This window comes from Acanthochromis polyacanthus, chromosome 16 (assembly GCF_021347895.1).
Source record: "Acanthochromis polyacanthus isolate Apoly-LR-REF ecotype Palm Island chromosome 16, KAUST_Apoly_ChrSc, whole genome shotgun sequence".
Lineage (NCBI taxonomy): Eukaryota > Metazoa > Chordata > Actinopteri > Pomacentridae > Acanthochromis > Acanthochromis polyacanthus.
The window spans coordinates 33,756,185-33,772,087 of record NC_067128.1 but is presented as its reverse complement, the minus strand read 5'-3'; the positions used below and the strand labels follow the sequence as shown (position 1 = coordinate 33,772,087).

The following is a 15,903-nucleotide window of genomic DNA, read 5'->3' as shown; positions in this document are numbered from 1 at the left end:
GCTGGAGGAAGCGAGAGAGTGAGTCTTCAGATGTAGCGACAGATGGTATTTGATTACAGAGCAGACGGTCGGTGTTGTACAAAGATGCTGTCTCAGCCCAACCTAAGGAGCTGTAGCCTCCGGTTAAGGCGAGTGGAGGGAGGCAGGCAGGCAGGCGGAGGACAAGAGGGAAAAGGAACACGGGAGAGAGGAGAGGGAGGGAAAAAAAGAATAAAAGCAAGCAAGCAAGAAAGACACAAAAGAAGCAACTCCAAAAATGAGCATCAAAGCAAAAGGAGTGAAAAGCAGTCGGGCAAGAACAAAGGAAGAAAAGGAACAGAGCAACGGGCAGGCGTGGTGGAAAGTACAGCAGAGGTCACGATAAGAAAACGGCAAAATGACGCAGAGAGAACACGCCGTGTCTGTTTAAAAAATGCTTAAACGACTCCCCAAACTCACCAGCAGATAAAATAACCAAAAAAAAAATCAAATATATGGGAATGTGTCAAAAAGATTTTCTACTTTGTGGGCAATAATTATGAATAAATATAGGAAATTATCAATTTAGACAGAAATGAAATTCTTATGTTTTATAATGTTATTGTGATTTTAACAACAGTTTGCCTTACTTTGCCTTAACAGAGACACTTTCAAAATAAAAGTGCCAAATATTTGCCTCTCAGAGGTCAGGCTTTGGTGCATTTCTCCATCATAGTTGCATAAAACGAGCGTTATGAACACGTCTCCTTCAGCTGGGTGGAATTATCTCAGGCTTTTCTCGCTATTTTCTTACAGAGAAAACTATTAATGGAGAAAATAATTGGGAGATTAGCTGATAAAGAAAATAATTGCTGCTTCTCAGCTTTGGTTAGAACATTTCTCAAGAGGTTTGTCATTTCTGCCGTTTTTCCTCAAACTTTTATCTCGGCTCTTATAAGATCTTGCAGTTAATTTCCTTGAATCACTTTGAGTGTTGTCGCTTGAGGAGATTATTTCCTTGTGTGTTTGTGTACCTGAGCGACAAGACTATTGGCTGCTGAGGCACCTGCGGTTGTGTGTGGAGCCTGTAGAGAGACTTGATTATTGCATTTAGAACAGCAGAGGTTTGACTCGGTAAACGGTAAATCCATACACGGTGAAAAAGTTGGATGCAAGAGTTATCGAGGTCTTTATTTCTTTCTTTAATGGATTCACACTCGTCACACAGCTGCACACACACCCTCAGCGGAACAAGTGACGCAAAGAGTCGACAATTTCCACTCTCTTTTTCATTTTTATTTCAATTTTTTATTCATTTTGCACAAGCTTGCATATATACTGCACATACATTCAGTTCATAGAGGGTGAAGGCACGAAAGGCAATTTGACTACTGGTTGTTTTTTGGGCTGGGCCAAAGCAATACAGGGGAATAAAATCTCAAGAGAAAATACAAAACTGCTTCAAACTAGTGTCAGCTTTCTAGTCCACCCTCTGCCCTGTCAAACCTTTTATTTATTCATTTAGTTCTTTTAAAAGAAAAGAAAAAAAACTGTCCAGTTCCATTTAGCTGCCAGGATCTCCGGTCATCATTTCTGTCAACGGAGCGAGCGCGCTAGATTAAATTTTTCTTCTTAAATTCACTTTTAAAGTAGATGAGGATTAAATCTTTTAAGTTGGTTCTACTTATTCAAATGCAGTACAGCCTTCCCTGTTTGAAAAAAACAAAAACAAAATAAAACAACATCAAATAAATTAGGATAAATTAAACCAATAAATTACACAAAATCTGCAAGACAAATAGACACCAATAACAGAAAAAAAAGCAGCCATGTCATGGGTTTTATTTTACAACCTGTGTAACTATTCAGACTGTATTCAAACATGGCTGTTCCAGTTGGAATTACTGCACTAGAATCGAATAATAATGTCATACAAAAAGCATCAACAAAACACTATTTACATAACATATTGCTAAGTTATACAAAGGCAGTATTTATCACCGTAAGTCCACATCATCATTGATATTTACAATAAAAGAGGAGCAGTGTAATAATAATAACAATAATGATGATAATAATAAAAAAAATGAAGAAGAAGAAGGAGGAGGAGGAATTACTACTGAAAGCATAGAGAAACAAAAACCTCTTTCAAACAGGTCAGAAAACAGATCAGAGGAAATCATGGCGACACGCACACACACCAAACACATGTTGCCAACGCTTAATGAGAATCATTTACATGTCAGGATGGTACTCCCAGGGCTGGGGGAGGGGCCACAGTGTTGAGAATTGTGTCACTCGCTGGTTCACAGGTTCTCATAATCGGTCTTCTCTCTCACGCAGACACACACTCATGTACAGTACACACACACACATAATGCAGAGCACACAGGAATTCCACAAACTGTATCCAGACTGTAAAAAAAAAAATGGTATAAATGACTTTTTTTCTGCCTCTCTCTCTTTTTATGTTATTTTTTCACTATACAGCGTGTTCCCCTCCCATGGCACTAGACTCCTGATGACAATGAGTTCCTGTCTCTGTCCCGGGTCAAATCTAGAGCTACGTTGGCGGCGGTCTGCCCTTGTTTTTTTGTTTTTTTCCAAGATGAGATGGGGTCCATGCGCTGCCAACGTTACCCCACTGCTAGTCTAATGCATGTCAGAAAAATTAAAGAAATGGATGCTGGTGCAACTTCAAGGGCACTGCCGATGGGAAACAGAGTCCCGTTAAAGGCATGGCAGGGGGAAAAAAACCAACAAAAACGAGTCCAGTTGGAGAGGAGTTATTTTTTAAACCCCTTTTTTTTTTTAACCGTCCTCCCCTCAGCACTCTGAGTGATAATAGAAAAAAACTGTACAGCTATTCTTTGTTTCATCCTGACAGTATTTACAGCAGCAACAACAATATCTCATACTCTGAAAATTGTATTCCAACTTTTATTTTTCGGATCTCAAGAAGACAGCCATTCAGCACAATACAAAAAAAGTGGTAAAGAAACCAAAAAGGAAGAAAAGTGGTCACAAAAACCTGCAAAAAATAAACCCCTACCACTATTGCTCCTATTCTACCGACGACTAACTCGTTCAGAACACAGGTTCAAACAAAACCCTCCAGATTTTCATTTATGAAACACTTTCTAACAGTGCCTTCCAAAGAACTTCCACTACTGTATATATTTTTTCCCATAGATTTATATTTTACAATTATTAAAAAGACTATATATGTATTTCAATAATGTCATCCTAAAAATCAAATGAGACCCCAGAAAAAGGAAAACTTGACAAAAATATTCTCGACACGGTATTAAGGTCTTGCTAATCCTTCTTTTTTGCACATAATTCTTCATTATCCTGAATTAATCTTTTTAGGCGCAGGAACTCTTTAACTTTAGGGTGGAGTTGCAGGAAGGAGGAGGGACGATAATAATCTGTGCATCAGATAAAAGTGTCCTCTCCTTTCTCCTTTGTCTGTGGCGCTTTAGAGCCCTTGGCTGGTGCTTTGAGACTCTGAGACATGCAGGGCCGAGCCCATCCTTCAGTGAGAAATGTGTCCGGCTCGCTCTCTCAGGACTCTGGATCTTAAGAAGAAGAACACTGGAGGAAGAGGAGGAGGAGGAGGAGAGGTGGGACATATAATGGAGGGAGTAGCTCTGTCTTTCTCTGCCTCCTTTTGTCAGGCGCTTTGTCTCGCTTAGACAAGTCAGCAGGTTAAGCAACCTGCCCTGTTTGATCTTTTGTGACACACACACACACACACACGCTATAAGCTAATGTCGCCAAGGTGAGATCAGCAGATAGCTCGCACGCACCCTAGAAAGTATTCACTCACTGCTTCAAACTTACCTCATCAAAAGGGCAGCTAACACTAAGTGCTTCTTAAAAATCTTAAAAGCCTGAGAGGGTGGATAAAAGTAAAAAAAACTAAACTAAACTAAATAGATACACAGCTCAAGTGGAAAATCTGGGATTAGAATCTCAGGTGAAAGTGAAAGGAATGCCGTTTAACAACCCGGGCACAGTGGCTTCGACAGAATCACACTTTGGGTCTTTAAAAGCTGCCAGTGTGGGATGGCAAGACAGAGCGGAGGGCTTCAGGTGCGCGTTCTTCCTCGCTCTGTGCCTTTGTCCCTGCTCTTTGTAGTGCTGAGAGCTTCTCCGTCTACCCCCGGGGTGAGTGCTCACCTCCGACCTCGTATTGTTGCTCTGAGAGAGGAGCTCAATCACTCACAGGCAGGTGAACACGCAGAGAAGCAGCGATGTGTGTGAGTGTGTGAGTGTGTGTGTGTGGTTCGTGGGGGAAGTTCACTCGAAGTAGAATTAATGTGCTTCAGCTCATACACACTTCTTTCTTTAACCCTCCTTGAATTATCCTGTGATGCATCTGTTCTAGCGTATTCGCTTGTCTACGGTTTCGCTGCACTTTAAATTGCCACAATATTCTAATGTATTCAAGTATCATCTGCAGTTGAAGTAACTTCATAATGTCATGTGCACCATGTATAGGCTGATCGTAATAAAAGCCTGCCACGTAAACAGGCTGACTTCATTTCAAACGAGCTATTTAGTGAACAGTGTTATAAAAAGACAAAAAAACAAACTACGCAGCTATTAATGTTCATGTTCATTAATCCTTAAAATTGATGAAATGTGTCGGAAAATGAACGAGTGCTCTTTCAGCAGGTTAGTTCTCAAAGGAGCAGCAATGGAAAAAAAGAAACCGCCAAAACAAAAAGCCGCACTTCTTCCGATTGCTTCGTTATTTCGGCATTATTTACTTCATGTGTTTCTGCAGCAGCATCACTGGACTAGTCTAGTGTTGGATGAACTACAGGTGAATAGAAAAGCCCACTTCAGCGACCCTTTGATGAAAACCCAAATCCAGCAAAGCTGCCCCAGGCCCCCACCACCAAAACTACAAAACAAACAACACAACCAAAGCCCGCTCCAGTAAAGGACAAACTAAACCAACGTGAGTTAAGGAGGAGGGTGGGGGAAATGTGTGCGTGTGTGGAGGGGAAATAGTCCAAAATCTAAAAAATCTTTTGGAATAATATTAATAGCAATAATTTATTTTTTTTCTGCAACGGCATCAAGGGACAAACAAATCTTGAAGTGCCAATCTTCAGCAAGCAGTAGTGACAAATAATAATCATAAACAACAAGAAGAAGAAGAGTAATCAAAATAATAATGTACACCCAATAAACACAATGCCCTACTTGCAGGGAAAAAAAACACACTTCAAGAAAAAATAAAAATAAAACAATGGTAGAGCTCAGTAGCTATTCGAAACTGGTCCGAGTCCCACAAACCAGAGCAGACCAGTACCAAGAGTCCAGTTTTAGACCAGTCAGTAACCTGAAGAGGCCTTGTTTTTGTGTGGGTGTGCACAGTCTGTCGGGCACCCACTTTGCGCTGACAGTTCATTTGAAAACCCCCCAGGACTGGAGGTGCACCCATGGGCGCCACGAGAAAAGTCTTTAAGAGAACCCAGCCTACGTTCTTAGTGGTGTGAATGGGAACTCTGGAACTCCTTCCACACTCGGAGGGCTTTTCAGTTAGTGTTGATCATAAAACAGGCCAAACAGATGAGGGTTCACACGGTCCAGTAAAACACCCAGCGAGATTAGAGTCTCTTCAATTCAGAATCATAGAAAAAAAACAAAAACATAATAACCATCGTAATATAAGAACAACAATACAATAGCTAGGTCATTTAGGAACTGCCACAAAGGCTTCGGATTGGGAATGCTACTCCATAACTTTCATACATTCAAAAAAGAAAAAACAGAAAAAAAAAACAAGAAATCAAAGGTGGAGAAAAGGGAGAAAAAACAAAAGAGAATATCATTTTGAAATTCTATGAAATCAGAGAAAACAAACAAAAAAAGCGCAAAGCGGTGAGCGAGGAAGAGGAGGAGGAGGAGGAGGAGAGATTTACTCGTGTAGAAGCTCTTGGAGACAGTTGGGGGACTTGAAGATCTCGGGGACCTCGCTGTCCAGTTTGCAGATGACCTTGTAGATGGCCTTCTTCCAGGACGGGTCCACGTCTTTGCCGGCCACGATGGCGTTGAAGAACTCTCTCAGCGTGATCTCGGCCACTTCCAGGAAGCGATCGGGGACCTTCAGGGACACAGAAAGGAAGGAGACGGTTACTTATGTGGAATTGTTTGATCGCTGCACTTCACTATTTTTGAAATGCACAGTTTATTTCATGCCTTGCAAAGGGAATTTTAAAGGTGGTGCTTCCCAAACTCTCCTTGTCGTGACGTAATTGTTCAACTTTATAGCAAGCAGTTTTGATCTTTGAAATGCTCCAATCATTGTCAACTATAAAACACGGATGAGAGTTGACTTGCTTCCAAACACACAAATCAACACCAAAACAACCCCTCCTACGTCACCGTGCTGCTACAGCACCTTTGCATTGTCCTCAACGCTGAGTTCATATTTTCACTGTGGATGTAAAACCATAAATCTCCCGTCTCGTGAGCATCCACTTCCTTAAAAACCGACTGAGGTTGCCGGCCTGAGAAAAAGTCTTTCTTGCGAATTCTCAGGTTTCTCACTTCCCTCCTGGCAACGCAGGGAGCGTGACATGTTTATGAGTCCCTCTGTAAATCTGTGACCAAACAAGAGAGTGGAGCTGCGCTGAAGAGCGGCGGAGAGGTTGCTGGCGAAAGAGGAAGTACTAAATGCTTTGGGAACGGGGAGACACGCCGCCTCTTTAGTGTCCCTGACAGCAGCGCTCACCGACACCATGGAGATGATTAGTCTGGCAAAGATCTGTGACACCTTCCCCCAAGCCAACACACTGTCACACACACACACACACACGTTTATGCAGGCGTGAGCACACACACCAGCGCACACACCTCCTTGTGCCAAGGAGATGACACATCCTGTACTGTGACAGAGCTCTACATAACGCGCGCACACACACACACAGCAGCCACCCCGGTCTATTTGGCCGAGTCTCTTTCCTCGACTCGAAGCTCCAGGGCGACGCAGCCTTCAGGGGTCACCTGCTTGGATAATGCTGACTGTCTCCCTGCCCGCCTCCCTTGATGCTCGCACACAAACACATATTATCGCGCACACACACACACACACACGCGCACAGAAGCAGCTTGCCCAAACGCCTGACAGTGCGCACTCCGCTCTTCTCCTCCAGTGTCCTGCAGATACTCATCAGGAGTGTCAGGACACAGCAAGGTTAGCGGACACTGGAACACACACCGACGGACACGCACACATCCACACACACTGGCCTCCTCGCATACACACTTACACACACATGGGACGGCCACCCGCCCCCCCTCGGGGTGATGAATGGAGGCTAAGATGCCTGTGTGTCCAGTGTGTGTGTGTGTGTGTGTGTGTGTGCATATCTCTGCAAATGCTGGAGTGAAAAGGTGAGTCGTGAATAAGGAGGTTGTGCACTTGACAGAAAAAAAAAAAGAAAACAGCCTAACCCAATTCCCCAAATATTGGATTCCAGTCCGGTGGCATAGAAGTGAGCATAATTCATTGTTTGGGCCGCTTGTCTTTGCTGGAACACTGGCACAATGACCCCAGTGTGGGGGGCAACTTGGTGCGCTAAAGTGAGTGTGCGCTCGTCTTTCCCCAGAAGACCTCGGCGGTGCGGCGTCCCGGCCGTTGGATGCAGGGGGAGTGCCGCATTACTAAGAATATTCCTGCATGGAATTTCTCCTGACGTTTTGACTATAAAAGGACAGCAAAACGCTGACTGCAAGGAGAAAGCAATGTCAAGGAGAAAAGGGTATTGGTATTTCAGATCCTCTTGACTGAGAGAGCGAGAGAGAGCGAGAATGGGAGGGAGAGGGGAGGGAGATGGCGAGAGAAGGAGGGGCTGAGAAGAGTCTAAGGAGAGAGAGAACAGAGGGAGTTATTCCTGTCCCGCAAGCCTTTGTTTTGCGAGTAACATGCTATGAGTTGAGCTGCCTCCTGACCAGCAGTGAGCCTTAACTGTTTGCACCCCTCCGCCTCCTCCGCCTCCCATGTCCCATTCAATCCTCCCTCCCCTCTCTCTCTCTCTCTCTTCATCTTTCTCTCTCCAGGGTCAGCTGTTGGGCCTTTGTTCCAGAGGCATTGTGGGGGATTATCCAGTGTGGCCGTTCATTCGCTCGGCTGTCCGGTAAATGGGGCCAATCGCGTGGCTCACAATCCTTCATACATATTTCATAGGGCTTTTTAACAACTTCTCAACAGAGCCCAAAATTAAAGGACAGATGTACGAAGTGGGGAGGAGAGAGGGAAGGATGGAGGAAGAGGTGTGCGAAGGAGTGACGCCTGGAAAAGCCAAACAAGGTGACAGAGAGCGCATCAAAATGAAGCAGGGCAAACGTGAAAACGCATCTTTTTCCCCTTGGACTTTTGGTCAGCTGCCACATTTTTAAAAATCTGAAAATGCTGGTTTTAGATTAAAATCTTTTGGGCAACAATGGCAAAAAAACTTCTCTGATTTTCTTTTGGCAGATGGTACAAGAAAGACGGAAGGGATGGAAGTGTGTGTGGCACGGAGGTTCAAAAAAACAACCAAAGGCTTTCATGAAAAGGGATATTACTGTTGCTCCCGCTTTGTGAAACACAATATGAAAAGAGGAAGACGGAGAGTGAAAAACAGAGGGAAAGAAATGAGCAAAGGAGATAAAGCTGCTTTCCCCAACCTCTGCATTGTGCCGTGTGTTGGATAAATACCAATCAAGGAGGACATAGAGCAAGAAAGAAAAAGAAAGCAGGACCGATCGCAATGAGGCAGTTAATCACTCTTTTTCACCGACTTCCCCCCTCTCTCCCTCACAACTCTGTCCCCCATTCTCCCATCTCTCTCTCTTGTGACAGGTTGCTTTGAGACAGAAGGATAAGCTCTTTTTCAGAGAGAGGGAATCGGATTTCCTGCTTTTTGATGAGATAATAAAATATGACGGAGGACAATAGGAGCCTGTGGACGGCTTGCTGGGAGCTATTCAGTCCGGCAGCAGCACCCCCGTCTTAAGACTGCTTAGACAAACGTTTAAAAAAAAAAAAAAAAAAAAGGTAGCCAGAGGCCCAAGCCCTCAAATAAAGGCTACTGTTACACACAGCCGTGCGCAAGTGCATACATGTGTGCATGTGTTTCGCTAAAGCCTGAGAAATCTCTTCTCTCTCGGTGACTCAGGGTTGGCTGTTTGTTTGACCAATGTGTTTCTCCCCGTTGCTTTTGGGAACTGTCAGGAGATGTATTGCACCTTCTATTTGCACAGTGTTAGCCAAACAAGACAAGACCCTGGAAGATAAGGCCGTGTGTGCGCAAGTGAGTGTGTGTGCTAGCAAGCTGTTGCCTTGAAGGATGAAAAGCAGGGACACAACATAAGCCCCCACGGCTGGCCAGGTTAATTCCTAACCCCAACCCGGCCTGGGAATACCAACACTTCCCAAGCTTTTTGGTCGCTGTGTTGATGTGTGACAGGGATGTTGCAGGTTTTGTAATGCCGTAGACGTTGCCCTCTGGCGCCGATGTGTCTTTTTTTTTTTTTTTTTAAGTGCAGGGACAGTCGGATGTCTTCTGCCACTTTTAAAAACAAGTCCAAACAGGACTCTGTGACATTTCAGTGAGTCAATCCAGAGCTTTCCGAACCTTCGAACACACGCTCTCACATAGGCCCCTGTCCCTCACATATCTGCTCCAATCAATAATCTACAAAGGCCTTGATAAGCCCTTGGCCCACACTGTCACTTTAGGCAAACACAACCCATGTCCCCTCTCTTCCTACCCCTCACCACGCTCGTCCCCAGCCCCCCTCTCCTGCTGATAAGACTGTGCCACGGCTCAAGAGTCCAACCAACCGGGGAAAAGAAAGGGCAAAGTCACGCTTGATCCTTAGCTTTAACATTTCTTTCTCAAGTGCGAGCTATTTCCCTTCAACCTTTTCCAATATGTACCTCCTCAGATGTCCCGTTTGTGGGGTTTGGATCGGTGCGTTAGGGAGACCACTGGGACGGGAAGCGGGCCTCAAAGCTGAGCAAACACCAGCCACCCTCGCTCGGCTGATAGCCTTGAGAACGTGGAGCCTTGAGGGGCTGCCGTGTGCGTGTGCACAGGCGTGTATATCTAGCTGTCTGGCGTGTCTGCGTGTGCATGAGCATTAGCGTCACATGGGCTCTTCTCAAGGTGCACCTCCGCCGAGGAGTCAAGGACAGGACAGGGTCAAAGACGCTGATGAAGTCGCTCTATCGCATCTCCTCCCCGTCTTACGCGAACCCTCCCCACACACCCTTAGACACACAGGCTGACAACTCATATCATATCACGGCCTCCTTTGACATCTCTTTCCTTTCGTCTTCCCCTCGGTTTATAGAAACTGGGGGTTGTGGCGCGGCCGCAATAGACGTGACAAGCTAGAAATCACAGTTCGCCCCTTGTTTAGCGACTCAAAAATTCATCGCCTCAGCTTGTATGGCCGAGGGAAACGAAGAGGAGGGAGTCATGGGGGGGCCTCTGGAGGTCAGGAAGTCAGCCCAGCTTTGAGAAACCGAGAGCGCAGGAGGCAGAACGGGAAAAGAAAGGAGCAAAAAGGGGGTCTGGAAGATAGGAACAGGACATCTGGAGAGGAGGAGAACGGAGGAGGGGGAGGAAGAATAGGAGGGTGGGTGGGTGGGCGAACAATAAAGGGACGGAGGGCAAGAAGCTGCAGCGAAGGAGGGAGGATGGAAGATGATGGATGGATAGGAGGAGATAGAACGGAAGGGCAAGTGAGGGAACAAGATGGCAGGAGAAGAAAGAAAAAATAATAAACTGCAGATTGGATTGAAGGAGGGAGACTTTGGCATCAGCAGGGGGAGTGTGCGTGTGCTTGTGCACGTGTTTGTGTGTGTGCACGTGCGTGTGTTTGTGCACGTGTGTGTGTGTGTGTGCGTGCACGTGCGTGTGTGAAAACGGGGGGGTTGCTTTGACACATCTGCAGCTCTGATGCACGCCCTGGTCATTTTGGCATGCGTCCCTTTGCCACGCTTCATTAGTCTCGCGCACACACACGCACACACGGACGGAGACCAAAATGGTCCAGAAATAATGACATAATCAGCAGCTGTGCCACAGAGCAGGCTGCCCCTCACAAGGTGACCAGGGACAGAAGGAGGAGGGGAAGAAAAGGGGGAGGAGAGGGGAGAAGAAGGGAGGAATAAGAGGTGGTGGTGGGTGTACTGCTGGAAAAGCAAGCTAGCGCAGTGAGCTGATGTGTGTGTGTGTGTGTGTGTGTGTGTGTGTGTGTGTGTGTGTGTGTGTGTGTGTGTGTGTGTGTGAGAGAGCAGGTGAGGAAATGAGAGAGGGGGGATCATGTACTTCTTTATGTTTAAGCGATTCCTTGCTAGCCCTGTTGCCCCAGGCTCTACACGCGGCTCTGGTCATTTAATCAGCGCACTGAATAAATCTCTAAAACACACACATGTGCACACACACACCCACAGTGTGCACGGTGAAGAAAAGACCTGTCAGGCTACGTCAAACGGGGGTCCTTAATAGCCCCCAGCCATTCACCAAGAAGCAGATGATGGCGCGCTCTATACTCCTCGTTCTCGAACTCTTCTCACTGAGAGAATTAAAAAGCCATAAGACAAGTTGGAAATGACAGTCGTGGAGCAGCGGAGGTCCAGGCTAACGTCTGAAGATTTGTTTGAATATTTCGTTTAAGAGCTTTAATAGATAGATTTGCTTCTGCCAGCGGATACAAAAAGGCCAAGTACCTACAGCAATCTTGCGAATGTTATTGCCGGCTTCTCTTAACCCTCAGAAGCCCAACAAGTTTCTGGGTGTTTTTTTTAATTTTTTATTACTTGCTGCGGGTGAATTGTTTTTACTACAATATAAAGTCCCACACCTCAATAGAAACAACACAACTTTAGCTAGAAGTCGAGAGAACTCAGAAGTGCATTTTGTGCAGTAAAGTTAGAATGACAATGAAAGTGGAATTTCTTTCATTAATTCTGTTAAAAATATTTGAAAAGCCTGGAATATTTTTCCAAATGTGTCCACAGGTGTTCGTACTGGAAGACTATAGATATTTAACTTCTCACATTTTTCCATGCTTTTCTCCTATCTAAACTGTGTCTACACAGCCTGCAGTTCAGTCCAACTCAGCTGAAAAGACCCCAAATTTTTGTCATGTGACACTAATGGTCACTGTTGAGTCACTAATGGCTTCTCAGTTGCCCTGAAGAGTGCAGAATATGTAGTTTTTGCAAAATCTGGGTAGTGCAAATTATTCTTTTTTAGCCATTTTTAAAGCGATTTTGATTAACTATTATGATTAGGATAAAATGTGGTTTGGCAGAATTTGTTTTAGAAAATTTTGGTTGAACTTTTTAAGCCTGTAATCACAAACTTGCTACCTCAAAAAGTCTCACATCTTCAGTAACATAGGTAGTGATTCATGTGTTGTTGTGTAACTCTGCAGCTCAGTCTGTATCAAATCTGTGACCCAGTTCATGTGTAAAACAATCATGATAAATTCACAATATAAAACATTTCCTACGATCATGTCATCATTAACCATAACGCCTTTTTGCATCTTCTATGTGAAAAACAACCCAGCTAGCATGGGATGTTCCCACGACATCAGCTAACGTCTACAAGTTCCACTAATTTTTTAAATAAAACGTTTCGATCAAGTATTCAAAGAACATTTTCATTTACAATAAAGTTAGTACGAAGGCAACCTCATGTTCTAACAAAGACAAAGGAAGAACGTTCTCAAACCAACATGTTATTGAGGCTCAGACGGGGTTGTTTGTATTTTAAGAACATATTTTTTGTATTGTGACATACGAACAATGTTCTACGGGCTGTTTTGGGGAATATTGCAGTGGAACACCATTAGAGAACCTTCTTCTGTTTATCCAACAAAGGTAGGATGTTCTCAGTGCAACATTCTGAAAATGTCGAAGCATTGTTGGGACCTCGGATGGCAGAGCGTTGTTATTTTTTAACAGATTTTGAACCTCGTGCCTGTAACGTTCTAGAGATGTCGTTGATGGAACACAATACGAAATCTTGACAACAGAGGAAGAACGTTCTCAGTGGGGCATGGCAATGTTATCACCAAACATTTTTAGAATATCTGCAGTTATCCCATCTTCAAGAAGAACATTCTGGAAACTAAAAGAAAACTTCCCACTCATAACATTAGAGGAACTTTGCAGCACCTTCTCTGAACGTTCTGGCTGGCACGTGTTGGTTGGTTCTGCTGGTTTTAACCGGTGTGTGAACAGCAGATACTCGTACTGATTTGTTGCCGTGCAGGTGTAACGTGCACTTGGGGAGTTTGTTGCACTTGAGTGAAAGAAAACGACAGAAGATGCTGCAGATTCGAGGGGGGAGAAGACGAGTCGGAGGGGAGGGTCGTGTTGACATAAACCCACTGGCAAATTGTATTGGTTGTATTTTTGGCAGGTCTGAACTTAAATCTATAGCGCCAGCTTTTCATCTCTCTCCCTCTATCTTCTACCACTTTTTGTCTTCAATCGCTCTTCAAAGAGAACCCTAGAGCCCTTCAGTAAAAGCACCACACCTGTGCGCGAGTGCTTTTTTGTTGTTGTTTTTCTACGTATGTTTCTGCATGTTTAAATCCTCGCCTGTGCATCCAGTGCAGTGGCTCTGACCTTTTCACCTCAAATTCCCTGAGGTCGAGCCCCGGTCAAAGACGCACCCCCCGCCCCTCCAACCAACACGCCACGTAGTGAGAGAACCGGGAATGAAGGAGCGTAAGACAGGGAGGGGAAAGGCGGCAGCAGCAGGAGGAGGAGGAGAAAACAGACATTAGCTTCTCCGGGTAGAGAACAAATGGAGCCCCGAGAGGGACGTGAAGAGGAGGAACCAGGGAGAGAGGGGGGAAGGAGAGGTGAAGCACACAATGCTATGGGGCACGGCGGTTGGACAGACAGCATCTGCTCTCGGCTCTCTGTGGCTCCGGTAATGGATGGAGAGCCGGAGAGACACCGGGAGAACGGCAAGGAGGGAGGAAAAGTTGGGGAAAAGGAAGAGGGGATAGGAGGAGGTCACACTTTGGGAAGTTTTCCATCACTTTGGGTGAAAAACCACTTAAAAAAAACAACAAAACAAAACACACATACGGCGGATAACGCCCAATGGAAGGATGTTATCAATTCAAATACAGAGATGACAGACGGATGGACAGACAAAAGAGGAAGAGAGACAAAAGGAGTGACACATCTTTGCAATAGGAGAAAGAGCAGCTGATAAGGGAGGACACATGATACCCGAGTGTGTGCACGCAGTCGAAGGCTTCTCACCGCTTTTTGCTCGCATGGAGATCATAGGGACTTCCTCTTTAAATGCCGAGGTGTGTGTGTGTGTGTGTGTGTGTGTGTGTGTGTGTGTGTGTGTGTGTGTGTGTGTGTGTGTGTGTCCTCTGTGGGAGGAGTGGTCACTGACAGAGAAAACTTGGCCTAGTCTGTCTTATGGAAATCTGAGAGTTTCCCAGAGCCATCATAAAAACTGCCTCTTTATGAGACCCTGCCTCACTCTCTCCCCCTCTCCCCCCCCCCTCTCATTCTCTAACCCATTACCAGGTCACACACATTCCTGTCTTATGAAAGATGATGTGTGTTGTCATTGGGGGTTCAAAGACAGACAGAGGGGGGCTGCGGAGTAAAAAAAAAAGAAAAAAGAAAAGGACACTAAGTGAGAATTTTCACTTGAGTCCTCACATGAAAGCCGCCGCTCGCTCAAAGTCAAGGCTTTGGGAGGCCGGGTGTGTTTTTCGGAAGACTTTGATGGGCGACGGACAGAGCGAATGAGAAGCGGAGAAGAAAGGGAAGAAGAGAGGGGATCAGGAGGGGGCTGAGAAAAGAGGAAAAAGTAGAGCCGGGGTCTAGGTAATTAACGGCAAGCTCTTTAATTACTGCTGGTGTTCATTGTGCCAGAAGGAATGTGACAATTATGCCATTAAAACTTCCTAATGGGGGGAAAAAAGCGAGGGAGGAGGAGGAGGGGAGATAACGGAAGACATGCAAAAAAAAGGAGGATGAAAGAATGAAGAGGGAGGGAGGGAACAGAAGGAAGAGAGAGAGCGAACGAGGGAGGAGGGGATATGAAAGGGGGAGAGAGGAGGAGAAGAAGAAGAAGAAGAAGAAGAAAAAAAGGGGGAAACAATCGCGACAAAAGAGGAGCTGGGAGGGAGACGGGGAGCGTATTAGGCCAGCACAGTGACAGAGCAGATTAGCATCAAACAAGAAAGGCCACAGACGTGTGTGTGTGTGTGTGTGTGTGTGTGTGTGTGTGTGTGTGTGTGTGTGAGTGTGTGCGATCACTGAAACAGAGGACATATTCATTCCAAAGACGCCACCAAGGTGGATGGAACTTTGATGATGCAGAATCTGGCAAAGGGAAAACTCACTCTGTGTGAGTGTGTGTGTTTGTGTGTGTGTGTGTGTGTGTGTGTGTGTGTGTGTGTGTGTGTGTGTGAGTGTGAGTGTGTGCGCTTGCTGAATCTGCGTAGGCTCCTGTTTCAAGTGGTGGTGCAGGCAGGTAGGGGAGGAAGAGGAGGAGGAGGTAGGAGGAGGTGGTGGTGATGGTGGTGGAGGAGAAAGGGGAGAGATCCACAGAAAAGGGCCTTGGGGGCATCCTGATACACATCCAGTACATTTCCATCTCCACATTACCTCTATGACTCACACACACACACACACACACACACACACACACACACACACACACACAAGACGGGAAGGGAAAAAAAAAACAAACGTGCACATATGTAACACACACAAACACATCATTCCCACACAAACATCAAACAGCAGAAAACACACAACCCACGCACTCACACACACATTATCACACGTATAAATAACACCCACACACACACACACACACACACACACACACACACACACACACACACACACACACACACACACACACA

General features: G+C 45.4%; 1 protein-coding gene across 1 annotated transcript in view; it reads right to left on the bottom strand.

Moving 5' to 3' along the window:
- Nucleotides 1-1,232: 1,232 nt before the first annotated feature.
- The window catches only part of LOC110951776 (prospero homeobox 1a), a 32,430-nt gene continuing 17,759 nt past the window's right edge, over nucleotides 1,233-15,903 (bottom strand). Inside the window, 1 exon segment of the mRNA XM_051960965.1 lies at nucleotides 1,233-6,082. Within this exon segment, the coding sequence (XP_051816925.1) occupies nucleotides 5,897-6,082 (186 nt within the window). The 3' untranslated portion in view covers nucleotides 1,233-5,896.